General features: G+C 34.0%; 1 protein-coding gene across 4 annotated transcripts in view; it reads right to left on the bottom strand.

Moving 5' to 3' along the window:
• Nucleotides 1–13,729, bottom strand: part of LOC124187193 (protein single-minded) — a 60,921-nt gene that overhangs the window by 39,029 nt on the left and 8,163 nt on the right. The window contains exon 1 of one of the 4 annotated variants that reach the window (XM_046579553.1): nucleotides 6,145–6,185. The exons of 1 other annotated variant lie outside the window; for it this stretch is intronic. Coding sequence is in view for 1 of the 3 variants with exons in the window: in XM_046579547.1 (XP_046435503.1) it covers nucleotides 5,921–5,927 (7 nt within the window). In the remaining 2 variants the exon portion in view is untranslated. Of the gene's footprint in view, nucleotides 1–799; nucleotides 872–5,920; nucleotides 5,945–6,144; nucleotides 6,186–13,729 lie in introns of those variants that run through there. 2 more of the 4 variants (XM_046579547.1, XM_046579552.1) reach the window with 2 other exon arrangements.

Raw genomic sequence — 13,729 nt, 5'->3', positions numbered from 1 at the left:
ATTGCGATATTATGTAAATTATTGTTGTTGGAAAGAAATTGATTGAAAAAAATCGTGAGAATTTAAGGAATCATTCATTTCTAAGAAAGTTAAACCTCCGTCCAAGAGTTTTTCGGGGTCGCTGATTACGAATATGAAATCAGATTTTGAAAATTCAGTATCGCGAATCCAATCAGCTACCTAAAAAACCCCTGTATATATTTTTTTGACCGTATTTGATTAGATTTGAAATTTCCGTCCGCCATATTGGATCCACCATCTTGAATTTCGCAAACATGATTTCGGATTCGTAACCAGCGAGCTCAAAAACCAAAGATCTTGTTACAAATTTGACTCAGCATAATAATTCCGGAAACTCGAACCGCAAAAACTGGTTATAAAAATCTCCCGAGAATCAATATCTCGATTCGAATCGAAAAACTTGGGCATCAATTTTTGCTTCAACTGTTTTCAGCTTCGTTTCCGTTTGCCAAAAACATCGGCAAGTTTGAAAAAACTTCCCTGGAATCGGACAAAGAATCGACCAACGATCCGAGTGTCGGCGTGAGTTTCTTTTCCTTAAAAAATTTCCCCCAAAATTAATTATTCCCGCAGTAATTTTCTCAACGACAGCCGTACGCGAGGTATGCGCCAAATCGGCGAGCTGCTTCACGCTAATTGAAAATCGCGAATAGCGCGATTATCGGAACGAGACAACTGACGGGTTTTTTTCGGTCAGGCCAGGTGTGCCTTGCTGGTTCGTAAAATCTAAGGGAGTAGATATTTCACGCATTCTCAATGCGTCTCGGCCATTATTTACCGGTTATTATCACCTCCACGCTCCTGACCCTTCGGCTCACCTTTTCCCACACTGACTCACCAATGGCAAACCTAATTACACCGCTGTATAACTATTAGACTGGGCCAAAAAAATTGACTATTTTTTTTTTTGAAAAATATATTGAGAATATCATTCAGTATGGCAAAAAAAAAATTTCATGAAATTTTAAGCCCTTAATATTAACTTTAAGAGGTCTATCGTCGCTATTTTTGATTTTTAGTAATAATTTGATGTTTTACGTCAGAACTGTCGAAATATTGAAGCGAAAAAATTTATGTTCACTTATCCCTTTATAAAATTAAATTCCCTACAAAAAGGTCTGATTATAGATTTTTGTCAGACAAGCCGTTTCCGAGTAATTAAGCTTAATAAATTGATATAATTTCTCGATTAATTCTCGATTAATTCTCGATTAATTCTCGATTAATTCTCGATTAATTCTCGATTAATTATATCAATTTATTAAGCTTAATTACTCGGAAACGGCTTGTCTGACAAAAATCTATAATCCGACCTTTTTTGTAGGGAATTTAATTCTATAAAGGGATAAGTGAACATAAATTTTTTCGCTTCAATATTTCGACAGTTCTGACGTAAAACATCAAATTATTACTAAAAATCAAAAATAGCGACGATAGACCTCTTAAAGTTAATATTAAGGGCTTAAAATTTCATGAAATTTTTTTTTTGCCATACTGAATGATATTCTCAATATATTTTTCAAAAAAAAAAAAAGTCAATTTTTTTGGCCCAGTCTAATAATTATACCTAAAATCACTTGTATTAGCTCTCTCTCTCTCTCTCTCTCTCTCTCTCTCTCTCTCTCTCTCTCTCTCTCTCTCTCTTTCAATGTCGTTGTAATCAGAATTTAAACTATTTATTTTTTGTATCGTAATTACCGCCTTATCACTACTTATCATTTTTTCTGTTGGAAATATGCATTTCTTTTTTTTTTTTTCTCATATTTCTTGTGTCGGCTCTCAATTACTGCGTTATTTTTTACAGATTTTACGTTACTTTCTTTTTTCCGTCGTACGCGAACGTTGTTCTTATTTTGTCACCGGTAAAAATCGTTTTATCAATTCTCCCCCGTCTTGACTTATTTTATTGTCACTTTCATTCGTTCTTTTTCTTATTATCAATTGTTTTCCATCTATTTATCCGTATATTCACTTATTTATTTATTCTCCGACTTGTTCATTTGTTTCTGTATTTTTTCATCACTCATTTCTGTTTCATATACTTTCATCTATTCTTATCACTTTTTTTTCATTCTTTTTCAACTTTAGTTTCAACTTTGTCGTTGGTTTTATTGTATTTTATACTTGTTCACATTTTATGTTTATATTTATGTTTTATAGAACGCCTGAAATGCATCTCTCTCTCTCTCTCTCTCTCTCTCTCTCTCTCTCTCTTTTCGATTCGTGCGATTCTAATTTTTCTTAATTACATCCGTATAATTTTCTGCTTTACAGCAACGATATGTTAATTTGTTAAACTTTTCTTGCTACATCTATTTATTTTTGAAAATTTTTTCTTCTTCCCTTCCAATATCTTGACCCGGCATAATAAATCTTATCAACGAATCGATCGATCTCTTTCGCTCATCTCGCCTCATCGTTAAGAAAAAAATTCATCCACATCCAACTTTTTGATTTTTCGTGATTTTACATTAACCCTGAAAGTTTCCCATAAAAATCAACGTACAATAATAAAAAAATTACAAGTAAAATAATTCTGGTATGATTGAGACAATCGTTTCGCCAATTTTACACGAGCGTTTAAAATAAAAGTTTGAACAATTTTTATAATTTTCATTGTTTGTTTGTCCATCATTGCTATCATCCCACGAATTATTCATTCTCGCAATACAACAGTGCGATAAAAAAATCGTTATTCGATTTTTCTGACAATCACTCACAGCGTACGGATCAAATCGGCTCGATCTTTTCTAAAAACATGACACATAGGAAAAAAAAAAAACCAAAAAAAAAAACCAAAAAAAAAACAACACCAAGACTAATCACAGTGTAATTTTCGATCGAACGTAATTGCGCAGAGTGTGAATTTGATGGCAAAGAATGGAGAAAAAAAGATAAGGAAATTTTCAAACATTTACATACACGTGTGTGTTGGTTTTTTTTCTTTTTTTTTTCTTTTTTTCTTTTTTTTTTTCTTCATTCAAACGCGAAATAGAGGGAATTTATTGGCGTGAAGAAAAGCGAACAGTCGGCTGAGTTTTGAAGTTAGGCTGTGACTCGCGACTTCGGACCTCAGAGGGATTCGATCCGCCACTAAATCGGCAAGCCGTACGCCTCGAGGAGACCGATTCTTACCTGCCGGTCTAGACTGCGAAAAGGGTTTATACATATGTATATACATGTATGTTTCGGTGCACGTATGGGGCATTCGCGAGGTCGCTGAAACGGTTACTAGGGTGATTAAAAAAAAAATCATCATTTTTTTACGAAAAAAGGATTCGAAATTACGAAAAAATAATGCCTGCGCGCGGAAAAATTTTTTACTCAAGATTTGGATAATAGCGCAGGTCGATTTTATGTATTTGTTTAAGGTTTTTTCTTTTCGTAAAATTTAGATGAGATCGTAATTGCCGGTGTAAATATATAGTTTTTTTTTTTTTTTTTCAGTCGATGCGTTTTTGAAAAATATCTCACGAAATAGTGGATTATGTCTAATTTAACGAGACAGCTTTTTTGTTAACAATAAATCTACAAAAAAGGTATCCTGTGGTTTCTTCGTAAAATATATATATTTACACCGGCAATTACGATCTCATCTAAATTTTACGAAACAAAAAAACCTTAAACAAATACATAAAATCGACTTGCGCTATTATCCAAATCTTGAGTAAAAAATTTATCCGCGCGCAGGCATTATTTTTTCGTAATTTCGAATCGTTTTTTCGCAACCAATTTTTTTACGAAAAAAATAATGATTTTTTTTAATCACCCTAATATACGGGGCATACCGTGTCAAATTTACCCCTTTTTTACCCTCACCATGTTCGATTCGTTCCGCGATTTCTTGTACGATTCCACCATCCAAAAAAATGCACTCCTGAATTGTTTCAAATTTTTTTCGCCAACGTTTTTTTTTTTTTTTTTGTTTTCAAATATCATTCAAACCCATTTCGAAAACGGTCGTTTTTAAAGATCTGAAAAAATTCCGTAAGATCCAGTTTCTCATTCCGATCACACCGACACCCGGTCGATGATGGGCCGATTTTTTCTTCTATTTTTTTTTTTTTCAGCACCTTAAACATTTTCAACAACCGAAACGCCATCTTGAAACGTTACGGTAGAATCGTGCGAAAAATCGCGGAACGAATGAAAAATGGTGAGGGGAAAAAAGGGAGTAAATTTGACATGGAATGCCCCGTATACAAGAAGTTGCTTTGCTAAAATTATAAAAATTCTAGTCGAACGTAAATTTTCCCTTCTACGCATTTTGTATGTGTAGTACACGAACATCTCTCGGAATATCGTTTCGACACCTGTAATATACAATACAGTTGGTGTCGTTTTAATTTTATAAGTCTGTTAAATATTTTCTATTTAGGTTTCTTTTTTTTTTTTTTTTCTCTCCCTCTCTTTGTTCTCTATCGGAAATATCTTCGCAAGTCTGATTCGCTGATCGCACGTGCGGTTAATCGTTGCGACAATGTAATATTTTCGCGCGGTGCATAACCTTGGGACTCGCACTGGATATATATATATATATATATAACAACGAGGTGTTAACAATAAGATACAAAACACATGTTTTGCTGACGATGCGAGAGTTTTATTACCACCGGCATACGACGAAAGCGAAACACTCGCTCCTCTCTTCGCCATCCGCATCCGTGTTTAATCGCTCATTTTTTTATTTTTTTTTTTTTTCCTATCGTTTCTTTCTTTTTTTTCTTTTTTTTTTTATTTCAAATATTTTGGCACGTAGACACGCACGAGTTAGTCACACACTCGTATACGTACACCGTGTAAAAACATTTCGTATCTGGATACGTGACGTCCGTATATAATTATAAAATTCGAAAATTCTTCATTATCTCAGGTTGTCCGTAAAATCAAATTTTCATCGTTCGTGCGGGTAGAAAAATAACTGATTCACGCTATTTTCTTTTTTTTGGTTAAAATAAGATAATCAATCTGATTTCTTTGATGGCAAAAATCAAAGCGCTCGTAACGAAGAACTGAAAATCAATTTTTAAACGTTTTTTTCGATGTTTTGTTTTTTGTTTTTTTTTTTTTTTTACTCTCAAAGATTTTCCGAAAACCCCGTGCACTCTTGAAAAAAGAATTTTCAAGCCATCCGTATCAAATTTGGACACAACATTGGAGCTTTTTTTTTTGTTTTTCTGAAATCTTTCCATTTTTTTTTCAACGAAAAACCGTCGAAAAGATGAACCAAATTCGTTACTTTTTGTTCAAACGACCGGCGTTTTGTAAATTTTGATTCGAAAAAAGGAAAAAAAAAAAAAATTAAGAATGCAAAAAAATCTTCGCGGCAAGATATATTTTGCAAACTAAAAGGCGCGCGGCTTTCTCTCTAAAATGAATAATAGGGTGAACAAATTATCGGATCTTCGGCTAGACGCCTCAAAGACAGGCGTGAATTTTTTTTTTCACAATTTTCAGACCATTTGAAATATCGAAAATAAGCAGGTTAAGGGTTAATAATCATTTCACGAATTTCGCATCAGATAATATTCATATCAACAACCGTTTGTCCACGACGTGAGGATTCCATATTTTCGACGACATTTTCAACCGTTGAAAACAAAAATATCACAAAAACACAAACGTTAAAAATTTATTCTTCATTCTTCAAAACTAGCGCTTTCATTTGACGTAAACGAAAATAATCGGACTCTAATAATAACGGATAATCAGATGGTAATAATAAAATTAAAAAAAAAAAAACGACGCGTGTATTCGAAATAAATTTTCCAATTCAATATTCATTTCTAATTCAACGTGAAATATTTTCAACCGTAACAATACGATATTTTTTCAAAAAAATTTTTTCCTCATTCTCGTTCTCTCTTACTTTTAAATTCTGTATAATTCAAGTACTTACGTTTCATTATTCAACCGTGTCTCTCTCTCTCTGTGTGTGTGTGTGTGCGGGCGTTTGTAAATAATTCTTCCGCAAAACTCTGAGGTGTAATTACGCTATCACGTATTCTTTAAACTGATAAACTCACGTTACAACGTATTACATAATTATCCGACACAAACACACACACACACATGTATATATATATACATGCATATATTTATACAACTTAATTTTTTTCTCACCCTCCGAAATCAAATCCCTCCATCCCCCCACCACCCCCTCCCTAACCCCCGTCACGTCACATAACGAATCGTTCATGCGTCGACACTTCCGTATATTTTTCGATAAATTACATCTTTCGTTCGTTGTTTGTTTGTTATTCTTTTTTTTTGTTTTTTTCTTGTCACCTTTTTGTTGTCAAATCTTTTTTTGAATAATTCGTTGCACCATGCCAATTTGCAAAACCTGGGACCGCAACTCTCGTATGCAGTTTTCGCGCGGTATACGTTTATTCGAGTCGATACAATCGTGCGGTAATATCGAATTATCGACGCATCGACGAGGACGGAATATATTCGCTGAGAACGATCCTGAGCAAAACTAAATTGACTTATGTATGGTGGATATACTTCTTCAGGCCTCCGGGGGTGTCACGTATCTCCCCCACTACCGTTGCCCTCTCTCTCTCTCTCTTTTTCTCTTTTCCTCTTTCTTTCCGCCACTCGTTTCTCTCATTCACGTGCGCTTTCATATTATATGCTGTACATGCATATATGTATATATATATATTAGGGTGTTTCAAAAAAAGACGAAACTTTTTTTTTTCTTTTTTTCTTACGGTGTCCAAAAATTGATAGTATACCTGAAAACAAAAATTTTGACGCCAATATGAGCTCTTAATATCAATAGTAAGGTTTGCCTCTATCCATTTCTTTATTTTCCATTTAAATAACACGGGAAATTTTTTTTTTATTTTTGCATTTTTATTACTTTGGAACGGTTCATCGTAACAACAATCCGAAGATAGAGATTTGTTGGAAATTTCACGCTCTACGAAAAACGTCCGAAGATCAAAGTTCCTCAGATCAGCCGTTTCAAAGATATCGGCGATCAAAAATAACGCTAATCAAAAATTTCAAATATTTTCCAATAAAACTACAAAAAAAAAATCATATGCCATATTTATGTTATTTTTTTACGTAAAATTACTTTAATTCTGTTAATTTGAGCCTGCAAACTTTTTTTTTTGCTAATCAATTCGATACTTGACTCACAAAAAGCACAAAAATCATTTATGTGATATTTTTAACCTTCATATTCATGTATTTGTGCTTTTTGTGAGTTAAGTATTGAATTAAGTAGCAAAGAGTGTCAAGATTCTAAACAGTATATTATATGTTTATATGTTTATATGTATACGTGTATACATATATATATATAACTACTAGGCATATAATATCTGACGCGGGAAGTTTCGTTTGTACGAAATATCGAATTTCGTGTTTCTACACATGTCGAAACGTTTAGCAGTCCCTTGGCTTTACGGTATGTTATAACCCAAAGAAACAGAAAGAAAGTGAGAAAGATGAATGTGAAAAAATGCGTCACAGCTGTTCGGTCAGTTTTAAAGATCTAGGAAAATCCGGATCCCTCTTTCTCTTCTTTTAAAAATTACAAAAACCTTGTTAAAACAAACCGTAGGTGGATATTATGCGAACCGATTTTGTTTTTCAAAGATTTCATCGCGATTATCGATAATAAAATAATGCAAAAAATTAATTATCGGTAATGAAATATTGATTCCGATTCGACGATATGTTTTTTTTTATTTATGCTTGTTATTTTTTTATTCACCGTGTAGAAATCATCTGAGAGCAAATTGAATTCCAATCGATATTGAAAAGATTTTTGAAAGAAAAAACTGGTACGAGTAACTGTTTGTAATTATATTTATTATTATTTATTACACGAGTTTACTTGAAAAACTAGCTCGTTACTAAAATTTACCCAACTATAGTCGACAAAACGAAATTGTTTGCAATAAAATTATTTAACCTGTTCGGTAAAAGATATTGGAGAAATTGATACGTTTTGTGAATAATGAATAAAGTTATTTACGAATTTAATATCGCTTTCATCGTCAAGTGTACTGGAAAAAGATTATTCGAATTCGTTGTTCAATTTAAGTCGTTCCACCTTTGTTGTAAAATTTCGTTAGAGAGTTTCTGGCAAACTTTAGTTTATCGAAAATGGAAAAGTCTTACCAGAGAACCAAAGATCACGATTTAACCAGCTAAAGATTTCAAAAATTCACAAAACTTAAAAGCAAACATCTTAAACAAATCCCCAATTTATCTTAAGATAAATTCTACAAGACTTCTCGTAACGAACAAGATGAATGAGTAAACCGTAATAAAATTAAAGCGAAAGATAGAAATTCGTGAGACAAAAACACCTTTCCGTAACAACTTCTTATTTCTGGATAATTGTAGATATTTTGTTACCGGATAAAAAACGATTTCAACGGGCGACAAAAACGAGAAAGAAGATTAAGAAGTAAGTGGATGAAATTTTTTTCCAACCAACCGTGACTTGAGATGTGAAAAATTTTACGTCGTTCCATAATTTGAAACCGAGGTACGAGGTACAAAGAATTCCATTGTGCCGATTGCCGTGGCGTTTTGTTATGGGTTTAAATATAATACGAGACGCGTATATGGAGTCGAAATTTAATGTAGCTAACTTGTATACATATGGGGCATTCCACGAAAATTCGACCTCTTAGATTTGTCGCGCGATTTGTTCCATGATCGTTCTCACTTTGAAAGGTACTCGGTTTTTTTCTTTTTTTTTTTTGGACTCAATTTGAATTTTCTACAATTTTTACAAACGATTTTATCGACCGACCAAAATTTAAAATTTGAAAAAATTCTGAAAAATCCTTCGTCAGATATAAAAATTTTTAAGCTTCTCTAATTTTTTTAACGTTTTTTTTCGGAAAAAGCTTGAAAACAGTAACAAGGGAAAATTGGCACACTCAGGTTACAAGATTAAAAATTTTTATATCCGACGCAGGATTTTTCAGATTTTTTTCAAATTTTTAATTTTGGTCGGTCGATAAAATCGTTTCTAAAAATTGTACGAAATTCAAATTGAACGGAAAAAAAAGAAACAGTATCCTCGCAAGTGAGAAAAATCATAGAAAAAATCGCGCGCCTAATCTGAGAGGTCAAGGGTAAAAAACCCAGGTAGAATTGGCGTGGAATGCATCGTATATGTTCGTAAAAATTACGCTACATGTTAGTTAAAGAACGGTTCGTTTTTAACTCGAACGTTGTACGCGTGTCGATATCAACCCGATATGTATATATCCATGTATAATATCAAATTTACGCTCAAGTTATCTCGAAAAGGATTTGTAGGTCTGAAATTTATGCTTTCCTGTGTTTGTTGTTATTCGTTTCTTGCCCGTTCATTGCAGCCACGCAAACCGGGTGTGTATTATACACGCATCGCATACGGAGACTAATTTATTGCCGTCGACAAAGCGGTGATTTATTTTAATTTACACCCTCTCTCCTTTTCTCTGTTTAACCCGTTAAACGCGATACGTTATACGTACCAAATAAGTCTATGGGTGTGAAAATTTAGATAACGATTCGATCGAAGATTTTTCTACAATTTCTTTTTCATTCGACGTTTTCTTATTCCTTTTTAGTAAACTTTTTAATCTCTCAACGTACGATTTCTTTTCTTTCCTTTTTTTCTCTTTCTCCCCTCAAATTTAATATCATTCCTCTTGATGTATAAATTTATCCAGTAAAATTGTATCCCAATTATGGGACAATTTCTCATTCGATCAATTGTGCCAGCAATAAGATAGCAAAAACTGGACTTGAAAAAAAATATACATATATGTATATATATATATAAAATTTAAAATGGATGTTCCAAATCGATCTATGAGTTTATATACGCGTTCGCATAATTAAAAATCACACGGGCGAAAAGAATTGTTGAATCTGCGAAATAGACAATTTAGTCAAGAGTAAATACATGACAAAAGAAAAAGAAGAAGAAAAAATAAAACCGAATTTCAACCTCGAGCATTTTTCAGTCAACAAATTAAGCATTTAACCGTATGTTAATAATTTAACTGATCATTGTTGTTTTTTCTCTCTTTCTCTCTCCGTTGATTACGGTACTTTTTTGAGTGTACACGAGAAATAGCCCGAGAAAAAAAAGCAAACAACTCGTTCCGCCATATTGGATTGTTAATATAATCGACGTATAAGTTAAATAAATATCGATTATAATACTTCAACTTCCCGAGGCTACACACGTGTAGTAGTTAACAACATCGAGGAGGAAAAATCAACGATAATAAATTTTTCGAAACAAATCTAGTTCGCGTCTATTTCTATCGTTCAGCGTAGATAACATATGGATATAAATATATCTTGAAACTTAAAAATCAACCGCGCATGCGCGAGTTTTATCGGCTGTTCGCGCAGGCTTGCCAACCCGAGTTTTCAGCCGTCGAACTTTGTTTCTGCCGGCGACGTAGTTGATACGAATTTTCGAGGTTAGAATCTCAAATAATTGAGAGGTGGTGACTCGGAAAGGTTTCGGAAGCATTTGTTATTGGGACGGAAAGTTGATTCTTCAAAGAACGGTCGGAACTTAACGCTCACGCTCTTTGAAAATTCAAACGTAGACATTTTGCTTAGGTTGGCCGGCCTGCGTCGCAGACAAGAATATCGCTGCGTGAAGATTTCGCCGACCAATGAGATTTAATTATTTGGCGCACGCGCGGTTGATTCTCAAATTTCAAGATATTGTCACGGTGTATAAATATCGTAATAGGTTGGGCTTTTCCGCGTTCGTTGAATAATAATTTGCCTCGGTTAACGAACGCAGTCCTTGTACATACACGCGTAAGGTTGGTGTAGGGCAGGTAGCTTCTTGGAGTTTGCGTAGTAACCGAATGTTCTCCTCTACTCCTGCAGGCCGCAGGTCTTACCCTGAATTGCCTAAGAACTGTTTACGCACGTGCCAGGATGTTGTAAGCCATGGACCGAGCCGTTCGGTTCATTCAATTATTGCTATTGCCATTACAAACTCACTATTATTAGCTATATGTACCTACCTACCGGCCCTAGACCACCACCCACACACTCGTTCTTGAATTACGACGCTCGGCAAGCTGTATATATTGTACATATTATACATGGAATATATATACATATATATATATATATGTATGTATACTAGGGTGGTCCTCGTTTAGGGTGTTGACGAATTTTTACCGCCCCATCACTAAAATCAATTTCAAATCATCTGAAAAGAGTCGCCAAATTTTTTCAGATTCTTACAGCAAGTCTGAGATAGCCCGGATTGTGATCGAAGTTTCTTACGGAAATGACGTGAGAAAAACTTTTTTTCGCACTATATATTTTATCGTGAAAGTAATAATGTTCCAAAAAAATCTGCAACTGCGAGGTTTCAGTCGGCGTTGGCGACGCTGTATGAAAAAAAAAATAGACATCATCGTACGAGGCAATCTAGACGAATTGCACTTCCTCTGAATAAAAGAAGAAAGTCAGGTTTCGTGGTTGTGCAATTCGTCTAGATTGCCTCGTACGATGATGTCTATTTTTTCCCAGACAGTAGCACTAATTCTCACCAAAACCTCGCGGTTACAGATTATTTGGAACATTGTCACTCTTGCAATAAAATATATACCGAGAGAAAAAGTTTTACCCGTGTTAATTTCCGTAAGAAACTTCGATCACAATGCGGACCATCTTAGATTCGATGTAAAAATCTGAAAAAATTAGGCGATTGTTTTCGAATTGTTTGAAGTTGATTTGGAGGATGGTCTGCCAAAAATTCTCCAACACCCTGAATGAGGACCACTTTAATATATATGTATATACAGGGTGGTCCATTCAAGTGGACACAGCAGAATATCTCGAGAACCAGCCATTTTAGAGAAAGATGTTCGAAATAAAAGTTTCGTGGTTCTAAGGGGGGAAAAAAATACCGTGCCATCTTACTTCTGATTCGGTGGAGGTTTACAGGTCATTTGCAGGTCAACATTGTTTTTTTTTTTTTTTTTTTTTAATGCGAACATGTACTTTTTTCACAGATTTGCATGTATATATGTAAACATCATTATACACGCGAATCGCACATTCATCTCTCTGGTATAAAATTGTAAATTTATGCGCAATAGACACGGACTCTTAAATTCTTTGTATCGTATGTCTTCAAAAGTTTGACTATTATAGTGTCGCTACGCGATTAATCGATTAACAGTTTTTTTCGATTGAGAAGTTCGTCTAGTGTGATGGTTGTTTTTCAAAGGATTTATTGGGGGCTTTTTTACGCCGAACGATTGAGATGTAAAATTTTTCATAACTTTCACGTTATATTTATTGACGTTTAAATAACCTTGGGTGAATTTTTTGCAGACGAAATAGTGTATGTAACCTGATTTATGCCGTTCGAAAGGAACGTACGTAAAAGAACGCGAACTAAGATAATCACGATTGCTTTGGTAGTTTTTGTTTTACGAAAAAAAAAAACAAATTTCATGTTGCATTTTTTTTTGCATTTCTTCAGCTCGTAAAATAAAAAGTTTGTTGATATGTTTATAAATACAATGCGAAAATGATGAGAAACTTTATTTGAATAGTTTGTCTTAAAAAAATGTTTTAAAAAAACAGCCGACCCCGTTAATCGATTAATCGGTTAAACTGTGTCCTATTATTTAAGGATTCCATAAGTTTCGGATTATTTTTGAGTTATTTCTTTCAAGTTTTAATCTCACCGTAAATTTCTTATTTTTTTTTTTTTTATTTTTCTCCTCGCAATCTGGAACGGAGCTTAAAATATTGAAAATTACGAGTGTTTGCGTTACATTCTCAAATACGAAACTCAAATACCGTGGGAAAAATCTTGTACTGTTAAAGCATGATCAGAATCACCATTTTATAAGCGTTTCAAATGTGTAGCGGTGATAAAAGCTTCCGGTCAAGTGATATTTCAAATCGTTTCTAATCGTCATCTTTTCTCGCGTGACAATCGGCATAATTCACCGAACATCACATTGTATTATAATGAATTTTAATTTTTGTGAACAATCGAAAGAAAAATTTGTATTTGGCTATTCGTTGTTTCGCAACTGTCAATCGTGATTGCTGTGTTTTTTAATGTTTTTTTGAAAATTTGTACTCACAATTTTTCAAATTTCGTTTCTATTTCTTCACATCGTACTCAAGTGTAGAGCGCACCTGTCGTTGTAACCTAAAAATCTAAAACTGCCGTAGGTATTAATTATATCCTAAGTGAAGTGGAAAGTAAAAAAAGGAAAAAAAAAGAAAACCAGCAACGAGTTAAATTCCGAACCCGTTTAAACCGTACGAAAATAAAATTGAAAGCCCGGAGTGAAGAGAGGTTTGAAATACGGTCTGGTTAGAAGTCTTGATTAACTGTCGTTACAAGGTATGCATATAGGTTATACCCGGCTGTCTTTGGGAACACGTAAAAAAGATTGAAAATACGCAACATCTTAATCCAGGGATTCGAGACTTTTCCACCCCGTGGAGTGGCTGGAAAATAAAAAGAAGGAAAGGGAAAAAAAATAAATAAAAAAAAAAAACTAAAACCTAGAAGAAACACACTCGGGGAGGATTTTTGCCGTCCCCTCGATGTCTTCGAGAGAACGGGCGTTAATTTCGTAAAACAGAAACTAGACAAACCATCCGCCTGTGAAAGTCTCCTTCTCCAAGGAACGAAAACGAGCCTCGACAGCTGCGTCGA

Source organism: Neodiprion fabricii, chromosome 7 (genome assembly GCF_021155785.1).
Source record: "Neodiprion fabricii isolate iyNeoFabr1 chromosome 7, iyNeoFabr1.1, whole genome shotgun sequence".
Classification (NCBI taxonomy): Eukaryota; Metazoa; Arthropoda; class Insecta; order Hymenoptera; family Diprionidae; genus Neodiprion; species Neodiprion fabricii.
Note: the sequence above shows the minus strand (reverse complement) of the source record. Positions and strands in the feature narration are given on the sequence as shown.